Raw genomic sequence first — 25,930 nt, 5'->3', positions numbered from 1 at the left:
AGTTTACTGCGATCGGCAATGTGAGCTTAAAGCCTTGTAAATTTCAGATCTGCAGATCATCTTGGCAGCGCCGATTATGATATTGGGCGAAATATTTAACTACACCTGTCAGGCGTCACCTTATTCGTCCTGCCTCACCAACTACTTGGTATGGGCGATTTGGTTCATCTTCAAGGCCACTGAAGCAGCTCAATAGGACGAGGACGAAAAAACACACAACAGGACTAACACTGTCTGCGTGGCTGAAATGAGGGAAGTCAACGTCAACAAAGTTTCTCTATAAATAATCAATGCATTATTGAACGATATAATTATTAAATAATGAATTAATCATTTCCTAAATTATTTTTCTACTGCAGGTCACTTTCGGCCCAAGAATGGGTGGAATACAATGTTCACAAACAATAACAGCAAGTCATTCTATATAGCGAGAAACACTTGTACAGATTAATGAAGTCGGTCGAACAAACACTGAAGCAGTGGAACAGAAAACCAAATTATGGGGTTGTTAGTACTTGAATTTGCTTACATGCGCTACATAACAATAAAATAACAAGGAACGCAGATAGCATTAAAAATTAAGAGACAGCAAACTGCTTAATGATAGAGCATAATGTTGAAGCGCTCAACATTTGTTCAAGAGACTGAAGTGTGTCATTTCTATTGAATGTGCTAAAGCAATGAGTTTCAATGAGATATTGCTAGTCATAAAAATGAGTGTTTGAAGAATTTACTACTGCAAAAACGGGAGTTAACCTGTAAGGATGATTGTGTCCTGTACGTCGCGTGGAAGATGGCTGCACGTGGGCGATAGTATTATATTTCAAAATACGATTTAGAAAGTTATAAACTGCCAATTACGAAAACGATATTCGAAACAAAACTTGCTACCGTTGCTATGTGTTATCTTTTAGGGGGGGGGGGGGGGGGGGGGACTGCCTCCAGAGTGCAGCATTCCTGCAAGCAAACCTGTAGTGAGTTATACGAGAGGAACTGAACGTTTCGGCTCCTCCATGGCGGACAAAGAATGCACGAAAGTACAAGACCTGGTCTGTGACTGAGCTATTGAAAGTCCAGTACGCGTTCTTGAAACTCATGAGAGCGAACAAGAAGAAATGTCAGAGTTTCACCCGAAAGGCGAGGCATCGATTGCGGTACCAAATTAGTAGACATGTATGCGAAGCAAAGATAGTCGTTTTATCGGCCGTACAAACTTATAACCATTCACTTACTAACTAAATTAACAAACATGGTGCGACGCACGCACCAGCAAACAAACATATGCCACTAGATGACCGCGGAAACTCGCTGTCAAAACGCTGGAGTGAGGAAGCGCGGTAGGAGCAGCGAGCGAATTGACCTTCGGGCTGCCTCTCGCTTCAAAGCGAACCAAGCGGCGAAAACATAGCGCACATTAATCTATCTATCTATCTATCTATCTATCTATCTATCTATCTATCTATCTATCTATCTATCTATCTATCTATCTATCTATCTATCTATCTATCTATCTATATCTATCTATCTATCTATCTATCTATCTATCTATCTATCTATCTATCTATCTATCTATCTATCTATCTATCTATCTATCTATCTATCTATCTATCTATCTATCTATCTATATAGACTCGGTACTCGTCGCAGATCGCTTTCAAACTATAGAGCGCGCGGCCGGGCCGTACGCAGCAGCCGCCAGATTAGAACGCCATCCCTCCCCCGGTGCCTTGCGCACGACGGAAGACGGCGCGCGCGAGACTGAGCCGCCATTATTGGCTCACTCGCCCTAGCACGATTTCACTCTCACATGCAGCATACGGCGCACGGCGACGATGTTGGCGCCCTTGGACTTTATGCGGAGCATCACGGTGATGCCGATGGCAGAAATGCGTCCAAAGTGCCCATATTTAAAATTGCTATCGCAATAAAAGAAAGACTGTGAATACCAATAGCGTGCGCACTTAGTGGGGGACTCACAAGTGCCCTTAAGCCAAAGGAACGACAATGCAGTAGTGCGAACAATCACAAGGGCATTTATCGCACCTTTCTTACACTACGAGTGGGTCCGGTAGCGACATGGCGAACGGCTGTCTGAACTTTGCTTGCTTCATGTTGCAGATCTCTGCTTGCGTAGGCCGCCACTATCCGGAGGACTATGCTTTTTCCGTTTGTCGACTGCGTGGCATTCCGGCACGTCTGAACTGCGATTCCACTTTCAACGGTACGTGCGATTTCGTATCACATGAAAACCTGATTATCGACGACAACGAACTTCATCGGTGCTGGTCAAACAGGGGATGGCAGATTACTGCTGGAACGCTTACGTGGTCACAGGACGATATAAAGCCAGACTCGCGGCTTCTGCTCTTCAGCGGGTCCGGTAGCGACATGGCGAACGGCTGTCTAAACTTTGCTTGCTTCATCTTGCAGGTAAGTAATATTCACCGTGTAAATTGCTTCAGAAGTGACGATCGTTGTTTGCTGCTGCTGCCAGACCCAGAGTGCCTTTTGTGTACCTTTTTGTGTTTGTTGCATTCCTTGAGAATCTTGCTAATTATGTCGGGTGATGTAGAGTCAAACCCTGGCCCAGACACAAAAACTGAACGTATGCTCACGGAACTGTTAGAGGGGCAAACACGAATAAGCAAAGACTCAGTAAGTCTGACCGCTAAAATTGATGCATTTGAAGATAGGATCTCGAAGATAGAAGCGTGGGCGTCGGCCACCGCTAACGTGGACCACCGTGTGCATCTTCAGAAGAAACAGTCGACGACCTTAGGAAAGCCATCAAACTACTGAACAGAAAAAATGACGATTTAGAAAACCGATCACGTCGGAAGAACTAAATAATCTATGGCCTGCCTGAGCCATCGGCTGAATCCCCTGAGCAATTACTTGCCGCTGTGCTGAAGCTCTTTTCCACGAAATTGAAAATAGAATGCACCTGAGTTGAGCACTGTCACAGGCTCGGTGCACAAAAAAAAAATGGGAAGGTAAGATCTATCATACTTAAGTTGCTTCATTTCAGAGTGAAGACTTCGATACTAAGGAATGCTTTTAAATTAAAAGGGTCAGAGACTCATACCAGTGAGGATTTTTCTTTCTGTGTGCGCCAGACTCGCAAAGCTTTGTGGGATAATTCAGTCGAGCTTAAGAAGAAGGCGAACAAGGTTCGACTGAGCTTTGACACCCTGATAGTAGACGGCGTCCGCTACTCGTGGGATGACACTAGAAAGTCGCTTATCAAAACTTCCAGCAACATACCCACTAGCAGCACAGAGTGACTTCATGGTAGATACAACCTAACCCTTTTGACTATAAATGCACGCAACCTATTGAACAAGCTAGCTCACTTCAATTGGCTAATTGAATGCCATCAACCATCTCTGATCTGTGTCACTGAGACCTGGCTAAACGACTCCGTCACGGAAGGAGAGTTCATCATCATCATCATCATCATCATCAGCCTGGTTACGCCCACTGCAGGGCAAAGGCCTCTCCCATACTTCTCCAACTGCCCCGGTCATGTGCTAATTGTGGCCATGTTGACCCTCCAAACTTCCTAATCTCATCTGCCCACCTAACTTTCTGTCGCCCCCTGCTACGCTTCCCTTCCCTCGGAATCCAGTCCGTAACCCTTAATGACCATCGGTTATCTTCCCTCCTCATTACATGTCCTGCCCATGCCCATTTCTTTTTCTTGATTTCAACTAAGATGTCATTAACGCGCGTTTGTTCCCTCACCCAATCTGCTCTTTTCTTATCCCTTAATGTTACACCTATCATTCTTCTTTCCATAGCCCGTTGCGTCGTCCTCAATTTAAGTAGAACCCTTTTCGTAAGCCTCCAGGTTTCTGCCCCGTACGTGAGTACTGGTAAGACACAGCTGTTATAAACTTTTCTCTTGAGGGATAATGGCAACCTGCTGTTCATGATCTCAGAATGCCTGCCAAACGCACCCCAGCCCATTCTTATTCTTCTGATTATTTCACTCTCATGATCCGGATCAGCAGTCACTACCTGTCCTAAGTAGATGTATTCCCTTACCACTTCCAGTGCCTCGCTACCTATCGTAAACTGCTGTTCCCTTCCGAGACTGTTAAACATTACTTTAGTTTTCTGCAGATTAATTTTTAGTCCCACCCTTCTGCTCTGCCTCTCCAGGTCAGTGAGCATGCATTGCAGTTGGTCCCCTGAGTTACTAAGCAAGGCAATATCATCAGCGAAGCGCAAGTTACTAAGGTATTCTCCATTTACTCTTATCCCCAATTCTTCCCAATCCAGGTCTCTGAATACCTCCTGTAAACATGCTGTGGATAGCATTGGAGAGATCGTATCTCCCTGCCTGACGCCTTTCTTTATAGGGATTTTGTTGCTTTCTTTATGGAGGACTACAGTGGCTGTGGAGCCGCTATAGATATCTTTCAGTATTTTTACGTACGGCTCGTCTACACCCTGATTCCGCAATGCCTCCATGACTGCTGAGGTTTCGACTGAATCAAACGCTTTCTCATAATCAATGAAAGCTACATATAGTGGTTGGTTATATTCCGCACATTTCTCTATCACCTGATTGATAGTGTGAATATGATCTATTGTTGAGTAGCCTTTACGGAATCCTGCCTGGTCCTTTGGTTGACGGAAGTCTAAGGTGTTCCTGATTCTATTTGCGATTACCTTAGTAAATACTTTGTAGGCAACGGACAGTAAGCTGATCGGTCTATAATTTTTCAAGTCTTTGGCGTCCCCTTTCTTATGGATTAGGATTATGTTAGCGTTCTTCCAAGATTCCGGTACGCTCGAGGTCATGAGGCATTGTGTGTACAGGGTGGCCAGTTTTTCTAGAACAATCTGCCCACCGTCCTTCAACAAATCTGCTGTTACCTGATCCTCCCCAGCTGCCTTCCCCCTTTGCATAGCTCCCAAGGCTTTCCTTACTTCTTCCGGCGTTACTTGTGGGATTTCGAATTCCTCTAGACTATTCTCTCTGCTATTATCATCGTGGGTTCCACTCGTACTGTATAAATCTCTATAGAACTCCTCAGCCACCTGAACTATCTCATCCATATTAGTAATGATATTGCCGGCTTTGTCTCTTAACGCATACATCTGATTCTTGCCAATTCCTAGTTTCTTCTTCTCTGCTTTTAGGCTTCCTCCGTTCCTGAGAGCTTGTTCAATTCTATCCATATTATACTTCCTTATGTCAGCTGTCTTACGCTTGTTGATTAACTTCGAAAGTTCTGCCAGTTCTATTCTGGCTGTAGGGTTAGAGGCTTTCATACATTGGCGTTTCTTGATCAGATCTTTCGTCTCCTGCGACAGCTTACTGGTATCCTGTCTAACAGAGTTACCGCCGACTTCTATTGCACATTCCTTAATGATGCCCACAAGATTGTCGTTCATTGCTTCAACACTAATTTCCTCTTCCTGAGTTAAAGCCGAATACCTGTTCTGTAGCTTGATCTGGAAGTCCTCTATTTTCCCTCTTACCGCTAACTCATTGATCGGCTTCTTATGTACCAGTTTCTTCCGTTCCCTCCTCAAGTCTAGGCTAATTCGAGTTCTTACCATCCTGTGGTCACTGCAGCGCACCTTACCGAGCACGTCCACATCTTGTATGATGCCAGGGTTAGCGCAGAGTATGAAGTCTATTTCATTTCTAGTCTCGCCGTTCGGGCTCCTCCACGTCCACTTTCGGCTATCCCGCTTGCGGAAGAAGGTATTCATTATACGCATATTATTCTGTTCCGCAAACTCTACTAGTAACTCTCCCCTGCTATTCCTAGTGCCTATGCCGTATTCCCCCACTGCCTTGTCTCCAGCCTGCTTCTTGCCTACTTTGGCATTGAAATCGCCTATCAGTATAGTGTATTTTGTTTTCACTCTACCCATCGCCGATTCCACGTCTTCATAGAAGCTTTCGACTTCCTGGTCATCATGACTGGATGTAGGGGCGTGGACCTGTACAACCTTCATTTTGTACCTCTTATTAAGTTTCAGAACAAGACATGCCACCCTCTCGTTAATGCTATAGAATTCCTGTATGTTACCAGCTATATTCTTATTAATCAGGAATCCGACTCCTAGTTCTCGTCTCTCCGCTAAGCCCCGGTAGCACAGGACGTGCCCGCTTCTGAGCACTGTATATGCTTCTTTTGGCCTCCTAACTTCACTGAGCCCTATTATATCCCATTTACTGCCCTCTAATTCTTCCAGTAGCACTGCTAGACTCGCCTCACTAGATAACGTTCTAGCGTTAAACGTTGCCAGGTTCATATTCCAAGGAGAGTTCGTGCCTCCTAATTACTCCGTTTTGTGATGTGACAGGTTATGTGGTAGGGGTGGCAGAGTAGCTTTATTTATTCACAATTACATTGATTTTGTAGTGCTACCGAGTCTTATTGCACCACCGATTCGGTATGGTGCAAATTATATATAGGTGATCTTGTGGTGGCTGCTGGCGCTTTATACCGACCTCCCGATTCGGTAAAAAAATATACATATTTCCAGATTCTTGCGATTATATATTAAAACACAAGCTTCACGACTCTTAATTGATGCTTGCTGGTGATTTCAATACCCCTTGTATTAACTGGAGCACATTGGCTTCGTATGGTCGTGACAGGCCGATTTGTGACTCGCTTATTGACTTGGATTTGTCGTTAGATCTAACACAGATTGTTAGGGGCGTTACCCGCGAAAGCTCGATCCTAGACCTGATTTTCCTTAACCAGAAGTTACTACAAAACGGATATGACTGCCAAATCATAGAAGGCCATTCCGATCACAAGGGAGTTCTGCTGAAGGTTGATGTCACTTGTGAACGCAACAGACGTGATTTTGGGATTGTTAATGATTTTTCCCATGCTGATGACAATTCCATTGTTGATATTCTAGCATCCTCTTATGACGTTTTTTTTCTTCAATGCAGCAGCAATTGCAGTGTGCACGAGTTGTTTGATATGTTTTGCAACATTGTTAAGAAATGCACCTCGCTGTTTGTTCCCAAGAAGTGTGGGAAATGCAACCCGAGGCACCCTTGGTATAATAGGAACATTATTAATCTTATCTGGCGCATCAAGTGGCTCCGCAAACGTAAAAACGTGAGTCGGAGCAACCAATGCTCAAAACTGCACCTGCTTCAGTCCGAATTAAAAACCAATGTGCACGAAGCCAGACACTTTTATTTCGACACGACATTATCAACATTCTTGAAAGAAAACCCATCAAAGTTTTGGAAAACGGTGCTTCCGGCTGCTCACGACACTTCATCATTCACCATAAACGATCGCCCTTGCTCTGATCCGGTGATTATTTCTGAAACTTCCAACACTTATTTTCAATCTGTATTTTGTCAGGATGACGGCGTCGATCCCCCTTTTTTTCGTCAACAACACTTTACCAGAGCTTTCTACTCTCGTTATAACTTGCACTGGTGTTCTCAACTTATTACTAACAATTGATACTACAAAAAGTTCTGGAGCTAATGGTGTGCCAAACAAATTTTTACGATACTCTGAATGGAACGCCCGGTACTTGACAGTTATATTTAACAAATCTATTGAGATGTCGACAGTTCCTCGTGTTTGGAAACAAGCTAACATTAGTCCCGCCTTCAAATCTGGCAGCAAACAGCTAATCACTAACTACAGGCCTATATCGTTGCTGCCCACGTGTTGCAAACTTCTCGAGCACATCATCCATAAGCACAGATTTCAATATTTATCGGCAAATAACTTTCTGTCCCCACAGCAGCATGATTCTTGAGCAGGATTTTCTACAATAACGCAATTATTATAAGGCATGCATGACAAAGCCACATCACTAAATACCCGCGGTCAGCTTGATGCCATCTTTATCGACTATTCAAAAGCATTTGACACGGTACGCCATAAAAAATTGCTTCTAAAACTTGGTGCAATCTTTCCTGGTAATAAACTAATTCACTGGATATCCGATTACCTGCACCTCCGATTCCAATCCGTCACTTTTAATTACACAACCTTTTCTATAGCTCAGATCATGTCGGGGGTGCCGCAGGGCTCAGTTCTTGGGCTACTCTTACTCATCATATATGTTAACGACATTATTGAAGTAGCCAGAAACACACAAGTGAAAATACGTCTTTACGCAGACGATTGCGTGATCTATTCTAACATTCGTACTCTTCGTGATCAAGAAATGCTTAATAACGTATTTTCATCCTTTTCAGACTGGAGTAACACATGACAGATGAGCATTAACTTCAGCAAAACTGTGGCATTGTCTTTTACTAATAAGAAACAGCCCCTAAAATTTACGTACGGCACACAAAGATACAGTATTATCGAAGTTAACGAGTTCACATACCTTGGACTTACTATCACAACTAACCTTAGTTGGCACAATCGCACCAATATAGTCTGCTCTAAAGCGATGCGAAAACTAGGGTGTCTAAAACGAACTTTAAAATACGCACTAAAGAGTGCAAGCTTACGGCCTATAAATCACTAATTAGACCTGTTTTAGAGTATGCTTCTGTAGTGTGGTCGCTTTATCGCATAAAGGGTATTTCCAAATTTGAATTCATTCAGAAAAAGCTGTTAGATTTATCTATGCCGTTACGAGCGCATGTTTTCACCGTCATCCCACGCACACGCTTTATCACTAGACCCATTGTCATTTCGTCGCACGTGTGACCGTCTAATCATCCTGCACAAAATCGTACACGGTTCGACTAACATTGAAGCGCCTATCTCGCTAACGACACCTACTGCGCGAGTAACCCGACGTACTGACCCATTAAACATAGATCCCTTCGTTCCAAAAAATAGATTGCTATAAGTTTTCTTTTTTTCCACACACTGTTGAATTAGGGAATAACTTAGATGGTACTCTGCGTTCATTGCCGACTAATCAACTTCAGAAAGAACTGCCTAACCATGTTGGTTGACATATTGTGTTCATAAATTATGTAACCCACCTCTGCTATGTCTCTAAACAAGTCGAATTACTGTCCACAGAACATGCCAAGGGCGCGAAAAATCGAGCATGTCCAGCTCACCGCGACCGGATAGCGAGCGAATGTGTTCGCCCTCATGCTGGACACCAACGCCTAATCGTTCACGCGCATACGGTCAAGCGAACGGTGGCGTGTCGAATGATCGTGTTCGTCTATTTCGGTGTCCTGCGGCCAAGCCTTTCGCAGGACGGTCCTGCGATGCGGGTCGGTGCACGCGCGAAGGGTCCACACCGCTCGCTGATTCCAAGCCAAAGCGGAGGAGCGTGTTCTCTTTCGCGCCCGAGTAAACCTGCAGTTAGGTGGTGTTAGCAGCGCAAAACTCGAGCCTTCTCTCATGCTAATCTGCAACCACATTGCCCGCCACCGGCGCTCAGCTATTCGGAGAAGCCGGGTCACAGGAGACAGTAGAGCTATGCGGGGAGAACTGCATTAGGGGGCGCGTGAGAATCGAGCGTCCCCACAACATAAAGTAATAAAAAGAAAAGAATCTTGACATTGTTCGCATCGAACGCAGCTGTCTCGTCTCGTTTATGCGACACACGTTGAGAGGGCTCTTCAGTCAGCCCTGGTTAGGTATCCGCCGTCACACCACCCTCGTCAGTGTGAGTGACAACTGAGTGTAACACTCGATGAGATAAGAGCGTCGAGTGAAACAGCGCTTTACTAAATACGGGACCAATATTGCAAGATTGCGTAAATGGCCCCCCCGATATTGTCGCCATAGGTCAGATCAAAAACCCTCGGTAGCCTGACGTTTGAGAACGATGGACAGGTTCATTTTGCAACCTTCTGGGCCATCGGCCGCATGACTCAGCATCTCACTGCCGACACTGAGCAGAGAGAGAGAGAGAGATAGCAAAGAGAGGAAAGGCAGGTAGGTAAACCAGACGAGCGCCCGGTTTGCTACCCTACATAGTGCGAAGGGAAAGGAGGAACAGAAAGAGGAAAGCGGGATAGAGGGAGCACTGTGCGGGCACGCAGCAAAGCGCCTGCAAATCAGTGAAGTCAAAGCAAGTGCTCCGCCGATACCTTTGTCTGCCGTCATTCTGCTGTCTGAAGCTAATCTCGGTGCTTCCCCATAGCTGGTGATACCCGTTGAAGTCGCCAGAGAAGACCAAGGAGCCGGTGGGCGTCAGCAGTACGTTGCAGTGCGTGGCAGTATATTGTTAAGCTAAACCCCAGCTTTTTGACTTCAGTGCGAATAGAATGATGCGGGTGAGCCATGATTCTTACTCAAGAGTTGCAAGTACTCAATTGAGAGCATCCAGCACTTGCATTGCACTTCGCGCTGACGGAGTGCGCAGGTTATTGAAGGGCATTCGAAAGGTATTCACCAGAGACCACAGCATCATAACCACTTGCCGGTCTTCTTCGGGCAAGTTGTCAGGAACCCGCGCAGTGCACTCTACAGCTGTGTGCAGCTGTATCACTTGACGTGGCTCCACCTGTGGCATCGGCCGTGGCATCGGCCGTGGCATCGGCCGTGGCATCGGCTCTACCATCGGCTGTGGCATCGGCTCTACCACCGACTGTGGCATCGGCTCTACCACCGACTGTGGCATCGGCTCTACCACCGACTGTGGCATCGGCTCTACAACCGACTGTGGCATCGGCTCTACCACCGACTGTGGCATCGGCTCTACCACCGACTGTGGCATCGGCTCTACCACCGACTGTGGCATCGGCTCTACCACCGACTGTGGCATCGGCTCTACCACCGACTGTGGCATCGGCTCTACCACCGACTGTGGCATCGGCTCTACCACCGACTGTGGCATCGGCTCTGGCACCGACTGTGGCATCGGCTCTGGCACCGACTGTGGCATCCGCTGTGGCACCGGCTGCGGCTTCGGTTGTGACTTCCGCTGTTATTCTGGCTTTGGCTGTGGCTTTAGTAGTGCTGACCAAGTTGTATTTTTCTCCGCCATGACTCTATCAGATTTACATCGAATTGCGCCAGGCATAGGGGGCAGAGAAACTCAGCTCGTGTTCAGGCTCTGCCTTCTTTGAGACGCAATAGGGCATAGCGGCGCCGCAATCGTGTTGGTATTTCGCCGATCGCTCTCGCGAAGGTACTCGTACATTGCCTGGTAAGGAAGAAAAAGGACGAAGACGAAGTGATTCTCGTAGAGACCACTGTTCCTTCGCACTGCAGCATTTTCGGCTTTTTCCCGTGTTTTACTGGGAGACGCCGCTCCCATCGCCACGGCAATGGAAGAAGAGTCGGCAGAATGACGACACCACGTGACTGCTTCGGCAGGAACCGGCCCGAGGAAAAGAAATTGCCCTCTTAGTCAAGCTGACAGCGAGGACACTGTGTTGTACTCCTGCTCAAGCGATGACGCGTCAGATGACGAAGGCTTCGAAAGAGTGGTACACCGAAAGGCCAAAAGAAGAAACATCAGCGGACGGTCTTCGTCAAGTAAGCCTACCGTCGTGCCACAGTGAAGGCCATCGGCGCACGCAATTCTTTTTGTGCCGGACACACCTGCCGAGAACCTCAACCGTCCTCATCGACAAGCGACAAGGCTCTTGTCCCAGGAGAAATCAAAGATATCAGAAGTAATACTCGAAATAACATCCTGGCTATTGATGTCCACAACCGAAGCGCAATCAATGCTTTGATGGAAGTAAAGCTCCTGGGCAACACCAATGTCCACTACCTCATTCCGCAGGACAACGAAACCACCACTGCTGGTGTTGTTTATAATATTGACACATTGATTAGCGACAGTGACCTGCCAATTTTAATCAAACCTGCGACAGATGGTGTTGCCTTATTACAAGCTCGGCGCCTTGGCAAGTCGACCTGTGTAAGGCTCGTGTTGGAAGGGGACTGCCTACCATCACATGTAAAGGTCGGCCACTTTCGGCATGTGGTACGACCTTTCGTACCCAAACCACTTCAGTGCAGAAGGTGTCAAAGAATTGGACATGTGAGTGCTGTCTGCCGAAATACAACGATATGCCCGCGATGTTCCGAACGACACGACACTGACACTTGCCGTGCAACAGAGCTCAAATGCCCAAATTGTCAAGGCTTGGACGCTGCATCCTCGAAAGACTATCCACGCCTAAAGAAAGAGCAGAAAATCTTGAGAAAATGGCCAGAGACGGATCGTCACACAGAGATGCTTCTGATGCAATAAGGCGACATCGCTTCCGGAAACGAAAGTCTACGAGATCCTCTTCCGGTTCAAGGGAAATGCCTCATCCGGCAACGTCGCCTCCTGTTCCATCTGTCTCCAGTAAGAGCAGGAATGTCAACGAAAGAAGTGGCCATGCTATTCATGCTTCATCAAGTGAGGTGTGGTCAGCACTGCCGAAGACATACCACGCGCCAGAACCTCAGCAAATGACTCGCCGCTTAAAGTCAAATGTCACTACAGTTGACCAAATGCGAGACAAGGACTCACAAGTGATTGCTATGCTCAAATCGCTCACGAATGTCATGCGTCTACTACTGACAAATATGGACACTCCGGCTGCTCGTAGCGCACTGCAAGTATTGGACGTGCTGACTCCAGTACTTGAAAGCATCGCATAGCACCATGGCCCGCCCCTCGCTGCCCTTCCACAAGGAAGTCAAGAAAGCATCTCTACCGCAGTGGAATGCCCGTAGACTCAAATCGAGAATTTCAGCTTTTATACATTTTGTCTTCGATAACCGTTTTCCCATCCTCGAATTTGCGAACCGAACGTGCAGAATGTTATACACGTTATTGACTATGAGGCATCCATGTCCTCTAGCTGTGCTGATGTGAGCAAGGTAATTGTATATATTAGATGTGATCTGAATTACGTGTTGCACCCAGTCTCGCCTCACGACGACAACCAGTACGCTTGTTTAATTGTGAAAACGAATAAGCTTACGTTCACACTCGTCCTTCAAGTGGCTTCCACTCTAACCGACTGCACGACGTGCTATCAGCGACACCGGCCCTACGATTCTCACAGGACATTTTAATGCTCACCATCCGCTTTGGGGGAGGTTGAATATGGACTTCAGGGGAAGGAGACTAGCATCCTTTGCCACACAGCACGACCTTTACTGCCTCAACGATGGTAGTCCGGCATATTTACGTGGGCTTACGTACAGCAGCTGCCTAGACTTGACTCTGGTTTCTCGGCGTTTTGAAAGAAACGTGCAATGGTTTCCAGACACGAATCACATGGAAGCGACCATATTCCGACGTACCTGAAGATCAAGGGACTATCTAAATGCTCCTCCACGACCCTCCGGCGAATCGACTGGTCGGCGTTTCGGTCGCACATGGGGGGAGTCAGCAAGGGAGCCATTCAAGTCTGGAACACGAAATTCAAAAAGCCATGCAAGAGGCTACGCGTAGTTTTCAGCCTTTCCCGAAATATGAAGAATTTGAAGCAGAACTGCAGCGACTAAGAGCAATTCGCCGACGGGCTGAAAGGAGATACAGGAGAACTAAATCCATCCATGATCTCCGAGAGGCAAGGCGGATGCAAAAGAAGATTCAACGTCGCATCGATGCACTACAATCTCAAAGATGGAAACGTTTCTGTGAGTCGTTGGATCCACGTCAGCGATTATCTCAGATATGGAGGACCGTGCGTGGACTTCGCGTATCACCGCAACATCGTGTTCCTTTCAAATCCCTCGCTTTGTACCAAGGGCGCAGCGAAATTGACATTGCTGAACAATTTTGCTCAAGACTTGCTAGCTTGCAGCTCCAACGAGCATTACACCATGGGCCACTCCTGTGCCACGGGATTCCGGCATGGATGTAATGTTTTCGGTGGAGGACCTTGAAGCGGCACTGGCGACTTGCAGGCGCTCTTCGTCACCTGGGCCGGACGGCGTTACCTATGCGGCGCTCGCCAATCTTGGGCAGAAAGCACGACTCATTCTGCTAAACCATTACAACGAGTCTTGGCGCAACGATTTGGTTCCACGTGAATGGAAATGCAACCGCTCGGTTCCACTTCTTAAACCTGGTAAATCACCGTTAAACTTGTCATCGTACCGCCCCATCGCTCTGGCCAGTTGCACAGGGAAAATAATGGAAACAATGATTTTGACGCGCCTGGAATGGTACCTGGAAAATTACAACGTGTACCCAGATGCTATGGCTGGCTTCCAGCGTGGGCGCTCATCCATAGATAATCTCATCGATTTGGCTGCGTTTGTTCAGTATCAAAAACGTCTGAAACGACTCACTGCGGCATTATTCCTAGACATAAAAGGCGCCTATGATAATATAGCACATTATGTCATTATAGATGCTCTGATAGAAGCCGGAATTGATGGCCGCACTTTTCAGTGGCTGTGCAGTTATTTGACCGACAGGCATTTCTTCGTGATGAACGAGGATGGCGCCACGACTCAACCCCAAACGTTCCCCGGAGTACCGCAAGGCGGAGTGTTGAGCCCGACGCTATGCGACCTAGTTCTCGTTGGCCTAGTCAGATGCTTGCCAAATACAGTTCAAGTATCAATATATGCCGACGACATCTGCATTTGGACATCTGCTGTAACATGACTGCAGGTTCGAGCACGGCTACAAAAGGCAGCTACGTTAACATCACTGTACTTGCGAAAACAGAACTTAGAGCTGTCTTCAGAGAAATGCTGCCTCGTTACATTCACTCGGAAGGCAATGAAGCGTTACACTGTAGATGTCAATGGGTAAGCAGTTGCAAATGCACGGAAACACCGCTTTTTAGGGGTAACTATTGACCGCGACCTATCATCTAGCCCGCACGTTTCATACCTAAAGAAGAGGTTAATGACAATAATACATTTCCTCAAATTTATCGGCGGGAAGTCATGGGGCACATCGGTGCGGCCAATCCTGCAGCGTTATAACGCCTCGTTCCTCGGTTATACAAGATACAGCCTTCCTGTGCTTGGTAACACCTCCAAACAAACCTACGTGTACTCCAGGGACTACAAGCTCAAGCCCTAAGAACGTGTCTCGGACTTCCGAGGTGTGCGTCTACAGCGGCAACGATTGTCATAGCTCGAGATCACGCAATGTCAACGTGCTTGGCAATCGACGCTTTCAGGGCGCATATTCATTTCATTTATTTCAGCCTTAAAGGCCCGGAGGCATTACATAAGGCGGGGGCAAACAAAGTGTGAGGAACTCTTTATCACGCAAAGAAGGAAAAAGAGGAAGAAAAGATAGACGAAGAGTAGAAAACGAAACAGCGCTCAGGAGGGAACCGAGCAAGCGGTATTATCATTAAAATCACTAAAAAACTATAAAATACAAGAAATCTATACTGCATAAATACTACTAAATACATACTATGCATGAGAACGAATCACTATCAATTAATTACTTAAAAGGGGTGACGTAGCAAATGCATTTTCAACAAACCATTCTAGGTGCGGTGGATTGTTAGTTCCTCAAGGAAAGTCTTGTGGTCGGCGGAAGAGAGAATACAGTCGGGAAGAGTGTTCCACAGCGCTATTGCATTTGGAAAAAAAGAATCCTTCATCGAAGACGCGATTGAATGTGAGCGATTGGACAGCTGTGGTTGAGGCGGGGAGAGATTCTAGGCGGGGGTTGTTGTCGAGGGTGACTGGCTATTGGGTGATAGTAGAAAGAGTGAAGCATGCAGAGACGCGAGATGATACGACGTAATTGGAGACTGGGAAGATCGAGTGTGCGTTTTAGTTCAGTTATTCTGGTTTTACTTGACTAGTTAGGCATGATAAAGCGTGCAGCACGATTCTGAATGGCTTCTAATTCGTAGGTGAGATATGCTTGCGAGGGGTGCCAGGTAGATGATGCGTACTCCAGTTTCAGCCGAACGTATGTCTGATATGCAAGTTTTTATCAGCGGGCGATGCAGATTTCAGATTGCGACGCAAAACACCAAGTGAGCGCGAGGCGTCTGCGCAATTGTTTCAATGTGAGTAACCCGTGATAATGACGATGTCAAGTGAACACCTAGATACTTATAGCAGTCTGTTCGTGGTATTGTAGTTGAGCTTATGTGGTACGCGTAATTTGTGATGCTGCGCTTGCGGGAAAAGGACAGACATGGGCACTTATTAAGGTTAAGAGGCATGAACCATTTTTCACACCATGAAACGATAGTGTCTATGTCTTTTTGTAGGTCAAGGGAATCAGCAGGGTTATGGATGGCGTTGTAGATGACGCAGTCATCAGCAAAAAGACGAATCTAGTTTTTGTGTTAGATGGCAGGACATTGATATAGATTAAAAATAACAGGGGGGATAAGCTTGCTCCCTGGGGGACCCCGGATGTAACAGCAGAAAGGTATGAGTCATGAGAGTTAGCAGATGTGTATTCTACGCGTCCTTTTAAAGAATGTTCGATCTAAGTAATCAGTGATGGTTGGATTCCAAGAGTAGATAATGTGGCAAGTAGGTGATTGTGGGGGATGCGGTCGTTCATGTGTTGTAAGATTTCATCGGTGAATTCAGAGAGCTTTGTTTCGCAGGATAATAGTTTTCTAAAACCATGCTGGCATTAATAGAAGGAGTTAATTGATTCAAGGTAGTGCATTAGATTGGCTGCTATTGGCACGTTGCCCGACTACCTTCTCACCATCTTGCCGCTCTACCCGCAGAAAGGCCGCACGCAATTTTCAGTCCTATAATTGTTGCCAATCGTACCTCATTGCCATCGAACTACATGCCTGCAGCAAGACTATCCTCACCTTTATGGTGCCTGCACAAACCTGAAATACGCCTCACCATCCCAGGAATAATGAAGAAAGCCAACATGCCATCGTTTGCCCTTAAGCAGGCCACATTAGAACTTTTACATGAGGTGCACAGTGGCCGCGTACACGTTTACATCGATGGTTCAGTCACATCTGCAAGTGCAGCTGCCGCTGTGGTGGTACCAAAAATATCCGTCAAAATACAGCTAAAAACGTCACATGTATCATCAACGACAGCTGCTGAACTGGTAGCCCTGCGTGCGGCTCTTCATTTCATTCAGGAGGAACCACCCCACGCATGGTCAGTCCTCTGTGATTCCACGGCAGCCCTACAGAGTGTACTCTCATCACTTCGCCATGGATCACATGAGCAGCTCGTCGCAGAGATCAGAGAAGTCCACCATCGACTAGTTGACGAAGGACACGATATAATATATCAATGGTTGCCTAGTCACTATGGCATACATGGCAATGATCGAGCAGACGCAGCTGCCCGATCTGCCCATGACGGCGTCAACTCCGTTGCCATTCCTCTTTCGAGAGCCGACGCAGAGAAAAAAACTTTCCGCACTTGCGCGTGACCTGACATTAGCCCAATGGAATTCATCCGATTTCACAAGTGCACGCCTTCATACCCTGGACCCTAATTTACAGCTCCGTATTCCGCCCGAGCTTCCATGACGTGACTACAGCCTTCTTGTCCGTCTATGGCTTGAAGTAGCATTTTCAAATGCCTACTCTTTCATTAACGGAAAGGTCAACAGCCCACTTTGTGACTTCTGCGGGTACAATGAAACAATCGAACATCTTCTTTGTCAGTGCTCTCGTTTTAACCCACAAAGAGCAGTCCTCTCAGCCACCCTAGACAAACTGGACAAGCGCCCTATGACAGAAAACAAGATCCTTGGAAACTGGCCTACGCGAGCATCAGCGCGATCCGCTATGAAGGCGCTGCTGCGATACTTGAAAGACACGGGACTTTCTGACAAATTGTGACTGTATACTGTGTGACGTAGGATTGTATGGTGACACTGCGTAAGACTAGGAACGCCTTTGCGGGCTGCGTGACAGTGCCCACAGAAACAGTTCGTGTGTACGTGCGTGTGTGTGTTTAGTTTTTTTTCTTTTTTTATTCTTCTCTCCCTCACCTATTGCATCCCGTTGCCCCTCCCCCAGTACAGGGTAGCCAACCGGAGATAATCTCTGGTTAACCTCCCTGTCTTTCCTTTGCCTCTCTCTCTCTCTCTCTCTGGTAAGGAAACACTTGATCGAACAAAAGTTTTGTGAGTGTGGACCCACCAACAACTACGTGACTCGCACAGCAGAAACACTGCCCGTAGTATTGATTCAAGTTCCCCCTCAGCTTTTCTCATGACGGCTGGCGCTGAGTTGGTGCCGATCCATACTAATGAGCAAGTGCATTAAGAATGCTCAAATAAATCGTTCTAAAACATGACCCCGAGGGCTCTTAGTTACATAGAAGTTATCTTACAATGGGCTTTGTCCTATTAGCTGTAGCTTGGGCTCTTGCCATCTATAACCCCAGCGATCGGCGCAGTAATGAAACAATCACAGCGGCCAATCATCGAAGGTTTCTTAGGCAAGAGGCACTTCGTGGGCCCTGGGCAGTATACAATATGAACGTAAATTTAAGCAACGCTGCACACCCATTGAAAAATGATGCGCTCTACGTAATATATAGTCAATATGTGCATTGTACTGTTTACTAGTGGAGAGCACTCGAGTATGCTCGATGTCTTGCTTAGAAATTCTGCGCTTATGTTCGGCGTGTTCTTTCTTTTTCTTTCCTTGCAGTGCAAGAATCACATTATTCTTGGAAAGCAGACCAACAAAAAAGAAAAAGCATGTGTGTTTAGCGAGACCATGTAAGAAGTAAAACAGGAACAAATAAAATAAGAACAACGTTGTGGGGTTCCAAGTACCGCAGCTGCACAGTGGATTATGAAAGACGCCTTGTATATACTAGCGGGCTGCAGATTAATTTTGATCACTTTAAAGACACACAAAATGCGCTACAAGAGCATTTGCACATCGTCGGGATGGCGCTGCCGCTGCTGGTAGTGGAATCCGCGACCTCTTGCGGCAGCAGAACAGAGGATCACGTGACGTTCCTAGCAGGGAAATAGCGCAGTGGCGTGCCTTCTTCAGTGAAACAAACTCAGCAGGATATCTCGAGGCACAATAGCGGGAAGCTCCTCCCTAGGGAATTTTCCCCCTTCTTTTCTCGTTCTATCCTTGCTTATTTTTTAGGAGAGAAGCTAATCGAGCAAGAATTCGCAGTCTTCAGCAGCCATAAAGAGGTATGACCACTTGTAGTTGTTATTCCGGCAGTGATAGAGAGTAAGCTAAACTGAATGATCTCTGCTCGAGCAAGCGCATTTCTGTGGTACACGCCGTTCTCTGTTGGCTGTGATAAACTGATGACGCTCCAGGCGGCCATTTGTTTCTTTCGGTCGAAGGACCCCTCTCGACGCGACGTTCGTTGCACGGGCACACCGTGCGCAACAGTGTCCAGAGCCCGAGCCACTCACCGGTGCCTCGAAGCCTGTCGGCCAGCGCGACGGTGACCATGCACAGCGCCAGCTTGGCGTTCCCGTAGACGGCCGTCGGGTTGGCGACCGAGTTGACGCCCCGTGCCTTGTCCGCCACGTTGCCCACTTCGCCCAGCCGGTGGAAGTCGGAGGCGACGTTGATCACCCGGCTCGGCGAGCTCTTCTTGAGCAAGTCTGCGCATCAAGGGGCACAGGGGTGTCGCGTCCCACTTTTTTTACGCACTTTCATTGTTTTTACCAAAGGCGACGAGTTCTCTTTGACTCCCTTTTCTTCTAACAGAAAATTACTGACATCGCATGTGCGACTTTTCATTTTTCCCCTGTTATCTACCGCATTACTACTGCGCGCTGCAATTTTGCGTGCATTCCCGGGCTTCTTGCACAGTCGGAAAAACGCTTTTATGTAGCCCGTATTAAGCAACAGAAGGATATATCGGGGAGTTTTTCTCGTCTCTACAATTTTCTCACTGACATTTTTAATCTAATTTTATTAATTGAGCAGTTGATTATTCATCATCATCAGCCTGGTTATGCCCACTGCAGGGCAAAGGCCTCTCCCATACTTCTCCAACTACCCCGGTCCTGTACTAATTGTCGCCATGTTGTCCCTGCAAACTTCTTAATCTCATCCGCCCACCTAACTTTCTGCCGCCCTCTGCTACGCTTTCCTACCCTTGGAATCCATTCCGTAACTCTTAATGACCATCGGTTATCTTCCCTCCTCATTGCATGTCCGGCCCATGCCCATTTCTTTTTCTTGATTTCAACTAAGATGTCGTTTACCCGCGTTTGTTGCCTCACCCAATCTGCTCTTTTCTTATCCCTTAGCGTTACACCCATCATTCTTCTTTCCATAGCTCGTTGCGTCGTCCTCAATTTAAGTAGAACCCTTTTCGTAAGCCTCCGGGTTTCTGCCCCGTACGTGAGTACTGGTAAGACACAGCTGTTATATACTTTTCTCCTGAGGGATAATGGCAACCTGCTGTTCATGATCTGAGAATGCCTGCCAAACGCACCCCAGCCCATTCGTATACTTCTGATTATTTCCGTCTCATGATCCGGATCCGCAGTCACTACCTGTCCTAAGTAGATGTATTCCCTTACCACTTCCAGTGCCTCACTACCTATTGTAAACTGCTGTTCCCTTTCGAGACTGTTAAACATTACTTTAGTTTTCTGCAGATTAATTTTTAGACCCACCCTTCGGCTTTGCCTCTCCAGGTCAGTGAGCGTGCATTGCAGCTGGTCCCCTGAGTTACTAAGCAAGGCAATATCATCAGCGAATCGCAAGTTACTAAAGTATTCTCCATTAACTCTTATCCCCAGTTCTTCCCAATCCAGGTCTCTGAATACCTCCTGTAAACACGCTGTGAATAGCATTGGAGAGATCGTATCTCCCTGCCTGACGCCTTTCTTTATTGGGATATTGTTGCTGTCTTTATGGAGGACTACGGCGGCTGTGGAGCCGCTATAGATATCTTCCAGTATTTTTACATACGGCTCGTCTACAGCGTGATTCCGTAATGCCTCCATGACTGCTGAGGTTTCGACTGAATCAAACGCTTTCTCGTAATCAATGAAAGCTACATATGAAGGTTGGTTATATTCCGCACATTTTTCTATCACCTGATTGATAGTGTGAATATAGTCTATTGTTGAGTAGCCTTTACGGAATCCTGCCTGGTCCTTTGGTTGACGGAAGTCTAAGGTGTTCCTGATTCTATTTGCAATTACCTTAGTAAATACTTTGTAGGCAACGGACAGTAAACTGATCGGTCTGTAATTTTTCAAGTCTTTGGCGTCCCCTTTCTTATGGATTAGGATTATGTTAGCGTTTTCCCAAGATTCGGGTACGCTCGAAGTCGTGAGGCATTGCGTATACAGGGTGGCCAGTTTCTCTAGAACAATCTGCCCGCCATCCTTCAACAAATCTGCTGTTATAGTTGATTATCAATCGATACTAATTATGTAATGAGGCGGAATGCAAAAAACCATCTCCAAGTGACGGCAGACAACATCACGTTGGTTCGGTTACAGCTACGTGGCATTCGCATATTTTTTAATGTTCGGGTCAAATTGAGTGAATACCCTGTATAGTTGAATAGTACACATGTTTGCAATATCACTGGATAAACTATTGAAATGCCATCTTTTATCGCCTTTATTTGCTGGGCATTCTCTCAGACTGCTACGTTATAGAGCAGCTACAGGTGTCGCCGCTACTCATTTGGGCCTAAACTGTAAACCTATGTGTGCTTCTTTGAGCAGTGAGTGACCTTAGGCGCAACACCTTTACCAAGAATGATGGAGTCCATATTTCTCCATAAACATTGCGTGCGTGACCTCTACCACAAACTCACATTGTCCAGCAGATTTTCAGAAAAATATGGCTTACCAAGAAGAAGCACTGTGAGTAGCAAAGGAGCCAAATAATTTGCCTGGAAGATTTCTTCAAAGCCATCTTCGGTGAGTTTAACCTTTTTTGAATCTGTAATGCAAACGAATAAGAGACACAATAGCATGACAGCACTAACAGTGTTAGAATACGCTGGCATAAGAAAATTATATTGGCCAACAGTCCTGCTATAATATTTCTCACAGCAATAAAAAAGAGCGAACATATTCAAAGATAATTTTAACCTTTGTACATTTTTTCACGGATAACATAAAAAAACTTCCGTGCAACCTTTCTCACGACAAAACTCAATGATTGCCAATCAAGATTTTCTGTTATTATTGTGATCGTAAGGAAAACGTTATGTACTTTCTGACCAAAATGTTCAAAGAGAGTGAGAAGGGGCGACTATTACTCATTCTAACTTTGCACCTCTCCTAAGCATATCAAGTCTTATTTTTCTTAAAGTCTTTGATGACAATGACTCACTTAGAGCTGCGTTGCGCACTGTGCGAATTCACCACTTGATCGATGCAGTCGAGAGAGGTTCGGGAGTTCGCAGGTGTCAAGTAATGTCTGCTAAATTACCAATAAAACTCTGAATGGTCCTCTTTTAGTGCCTTTCGCTATGATGACTCAGGATTTTTATTGGCAGCCCCTTTTAAAAACAGGGACGGCGACAATTAATCCGCTCTTGAGCTAGTCGTATACTTCCGTGGCAGTCTAGCATTTTGTCTATCTCGCCTTGATCTTTTATTTCTTCATTATTACTTTTATCTTTACCTTGTGTAGTTACTTATACCTGTAAAGACTGCGGTTATATTAATCTCTTCCGTGCTTTTATAGCAAATATATTAATGCAGCTCTAAAGAGCGCTCGAAAACGCTTTATGCCAGTTTCCAGAGTACTCTGAAAAACTACAATATTCAGAAACTTTATATGATGAGAAAATTTGGCGAATAATATGGTCAATGCGTAGGTTTGAAGTGTGTGTGTCAATTAGGGTTAAATAAAACCTACTGAGCTGTAGTTTCTGGACCATTTGCAGGCGTTATATGAAACCCTTCCAACGCTTCAAAAGTTTCTCGGCGTGCCTGTAGGGCCCAAAACTCGTAGAAATGATTTTTTTTTGTAGAAAATGAGGGCCAGTTTATGGTTGTATGGTATCGAAAGTTTGAAATTTGCAGTTTAATTGTGTGCTTTGTAAATAATTGCTGAATACGCGTTCTCAACTAAATGTTATGTGTTGTACAAATCATGCTGTTGCTTTTCCGCCCGTTTTCTCGGATAACTATGCGAGAAACGGTGCTTATGTTTTGTCCAAGTAGGAAGGACGTTGCGAGTGACGAATGATAAGTTTCTCATCTGTGTAGGCTTGGTGCAGTTTTTACAGGGAGTTACTTGTTAAAGCGTTCCAAAATATCACGTTGCCGTGATCCACGATGTTTTGCAGGGTCATAAAACAACTGCACGAGACACTAACTTCAAATTTAGTGAAAATAGGGTGAATGCTAAGTGCACTGAGGCATGGGCAAAGATACTTTCCAATTGTATCGTGATACGATACGAGATACTCGGGCAAGAAGTGTTTTCGATACAGATACAAGATAATACGGAAATTATTTCATCCGATACGATACTTTTCATTTGTATCTTAAGATACCTCGATACATTCGCAAATTTCTTATTATAGATCTACGTATATAATGTAGCAGCAAACGCTTAAGCATAAAAATGTTTGCTTGGACATTTCCCAACTCCAACCAAACTTGTTTTATTTGAATGATATACCTGCTAGTATCTCAAAGAATTTCTTTCTTGCTCAAAGTATAATATTTTCATTCTGAAACAAGTTATTGGGGTGGCTTTATCTGCCTGACATGAAAGTACTTTATACGCTGCGCTGTCAGCGGCTTTTGCTTGTCGCTTTTGTAATTTATGGGAGTCGCTGCTCTGGTTGCCGACTAGCTAGCCGGTGTTGCAAATGGGTCGCAAGCCCCAAGGGTAGCGTTGGCCTGGCGGCCTGGGGCACAACTGGAAGCATCCGAAGGTCCTGGAAAAGCATGAGTCGACTGCTAACAGAACAACTTGTTTATTCTAGCATCGCAAAAGAGCGGCCGGTCAGGTCGACCGAAGTGGAGAGACGGGAGAGCACGCTACTCGACAGAAGAAATCGGAGCCTCTCTCTTGGCGTCCGGGGGCAGCTGCTTTTATACTCTCGCAGTCGCGGGCAAGTAGGAACGTCTCTGGATGAGGCCACGTGACGGCGGCGCTCGGGCACGTCGAGACTAGAAGGTGACGCATCCGCCGGGCCGGCGCCGGTCAGACCTGCTCGCTTCACACTTGGGGAGCTCCTCTCCCCGGCTGCCGCGCCTTGACAAGCGTGGGCACCAACATGCACACACACACACACGCACACACGAATACACGTGGCATTGAAACATGCCTGGACGCGCTTGGCGGGGAGGCGTTGCGGCAGCGCTGAACGGGCCAAAATGTCCGCCGCTTTGAACGAAGCCCAGGCGTCCGTTGCATCCGCGCCGGCTATACCGCGCGTCGTAGGCGAAACGTAACAGACCGCCCCACCGGGGGAAGGAGATCCCGATGGTCAGGGGACTGCATCCGCTGTCCGGAGGGATGTCGCTTGGTGATGCTCATAACCGAAGTCGGTCGTCCTTCGGCGTTTCTTGAGCGCAGCGCACAGAGAAGGCCTCGTTCTCTCGTTCAGGTTCACACAGGACACTGCAAAGTGACTTCGGGAGAGTTGACATATTTGTTCTCGTTCCCGGCAAGCGTTAGAACTACGCCGAAACTCAAACGCTCAGTCAGCAAGCACGAAACAATCCTCACCAAGTCCTGCCAGGCTCTTTCCCCTTTTATACCACTGCCTAGTTCCTTACAGTAGCCTAGCAGCACTCAGAACTCGTCCACAAATTGGAAAATTGCACTAGAAAGCACGTCATCACTTTGAAACACTAAACAAAAGCAATATGTTAAAAATCCTGCCTCAGGAAGAAAAACATCAGTAACAAATAACTTTGAGGCTGATTCCTACGTTAGGGGCTTCGACTTAAGCCATCGGCGTTACCGTTGAGACTCCCCTTTTTGTAACGCACCTCAAAGGAATATTGTTGCAAAGCGAGGCTCCAGCGCAGGAGGCGGCCATTTTTGGGAGAGATGGTCTGCAGCCATTGGAGAGGGCAGTGATCCGTCTCGAAGCATGCGAAGCGGAGAACGCAGCGAGCGACCGTACACTAGCTCAGCTGGCGAAAACCCCGTAGCCGCATGCGGCGCGGTCCTCAATGCAAACATCACCCCAGGCAGACACAGCTCCCAGTCAGTTTGTTGTGCAAAACACAATGCTCTCAACACGCGCTTCATGACGGAGTGGAGCTTCTCAACGGAATTCGACTGTGGGTGGTACACTGAGCTGTGTAACAGCTTTACCCCACACCTTTCGAGAAAAGTTGTCGTCAAAGCGCTAGTAAACACTGTGCCCTGATCTGATTGGATTTCCGCAGGAAAACCAACTCGCGCAAATATCGATAGTAGTGCATTGACTATCTCAACTGAGCTGAGTTCTTTAAGCGGCACTGCTTCAGGGAACTTTGTCGCTGGGCAGATCACAGTCAAAATGTGTCTGTACCCCGTGGTTGTTACCGGCAGAGGTCCCACTGTATCAATAACGAGCCGTCTAAAAGGCTCCGTAATGATGGGTACCAACTTCAACGGCGCCCTCGATTTGTCCCCTGGTTTGCCGACCCGCTGACAGGTGTCACATGTCCTCACAAAGTGGTCTGCGTCCCGAAAACACCCTGGCCAATAGTACTCTTGCAGGAGACGGTCCTTAGTTTTCTTAACTCCTAGGTGTCCGGACCACGAACCCCCATGCGACAAGCGCAACAGATCCTGACGGTAGCACTGAGGCACGATCAGCTGATCGAACTCCACTCCCCTGCGGTCTAGATACTTCCGGTACAGGACCCCACCTCTTTCCACAAAACGAGCATTTTTCTTGGCGATACCTTCCTTGACAATGCAGCGCATGTTTTCTAGGCTGCCATCCTTTTTTTGCTCGGCTATCAAAGCCGCCCTGCTGACTTTTAGCAACCTATTAAGTCCGTCTCACGTAGACGCGATGAGCAAATCTGCAGATAGCTCTTCTAACTTTCCCGTGTCGGGCATTTCCTCTCCAGTATCTGGTGCCTTCAACGCTACAGGCTCAATTGTATTCAGTTCGGACGTGCTCAGAATATCAGCTTGCTGCGCCTCTGACCCTTT

The 25,930-nt window shown here is 46.6% G+C and overlaps 1 protein-coding gene across 3 annotated transcripts in view; it reads right to left on the bottom strand.

The window, feature by feature from the left end:
• The window catches only part of LOC126543023 (retinol dehydrogenase 11-like), a 132,029-nt gene that overhangs the window by 65,406 nt on the left and 40,693 nt on the right, over nucleotides 1–25,930 (bottom strand). For all 3 annotated transcript variants that reach the window (XM_055077581.1, XM_055077582.2, XM_055077579.1), the window contains exons 4-5: nucleotides 21,650–21,742; nucleotides 19,234–19,428 (exon numbers count right to left, since the gene is read on the bottom strand). In XM_055077581.1, coding sequence (XP_054933556.1) covers nucleotides 19,234–19,428; nucleotides 21,650–21,742 — 288 coding nt within the window. The remainder of the gene's footprint in view (nucleotides 1–19,233; nucleotides 19,429–21,649; nucleotides 21,743–25,930) is intronic.

This window comes from Dermacentor andersoni, chromosome 2, assembly GCF_023375885.2.
Source record: "Dermacentor andersoni chromosome 2, qqDerAnde1_hic_scaffold, whole genome shotgun sequence".
In the NCBI taxonomy this organism is placed as follows: domain Eukaryota; kingdom Metazoa; phylum Arthropoda; class Arachnida; order Ixodida; family Ixodidae; genus Dermacentor; species Dermacentor andersoni.
This window is presented reverse-complemented; position numbering and strand designations above follow the sequence as displayed.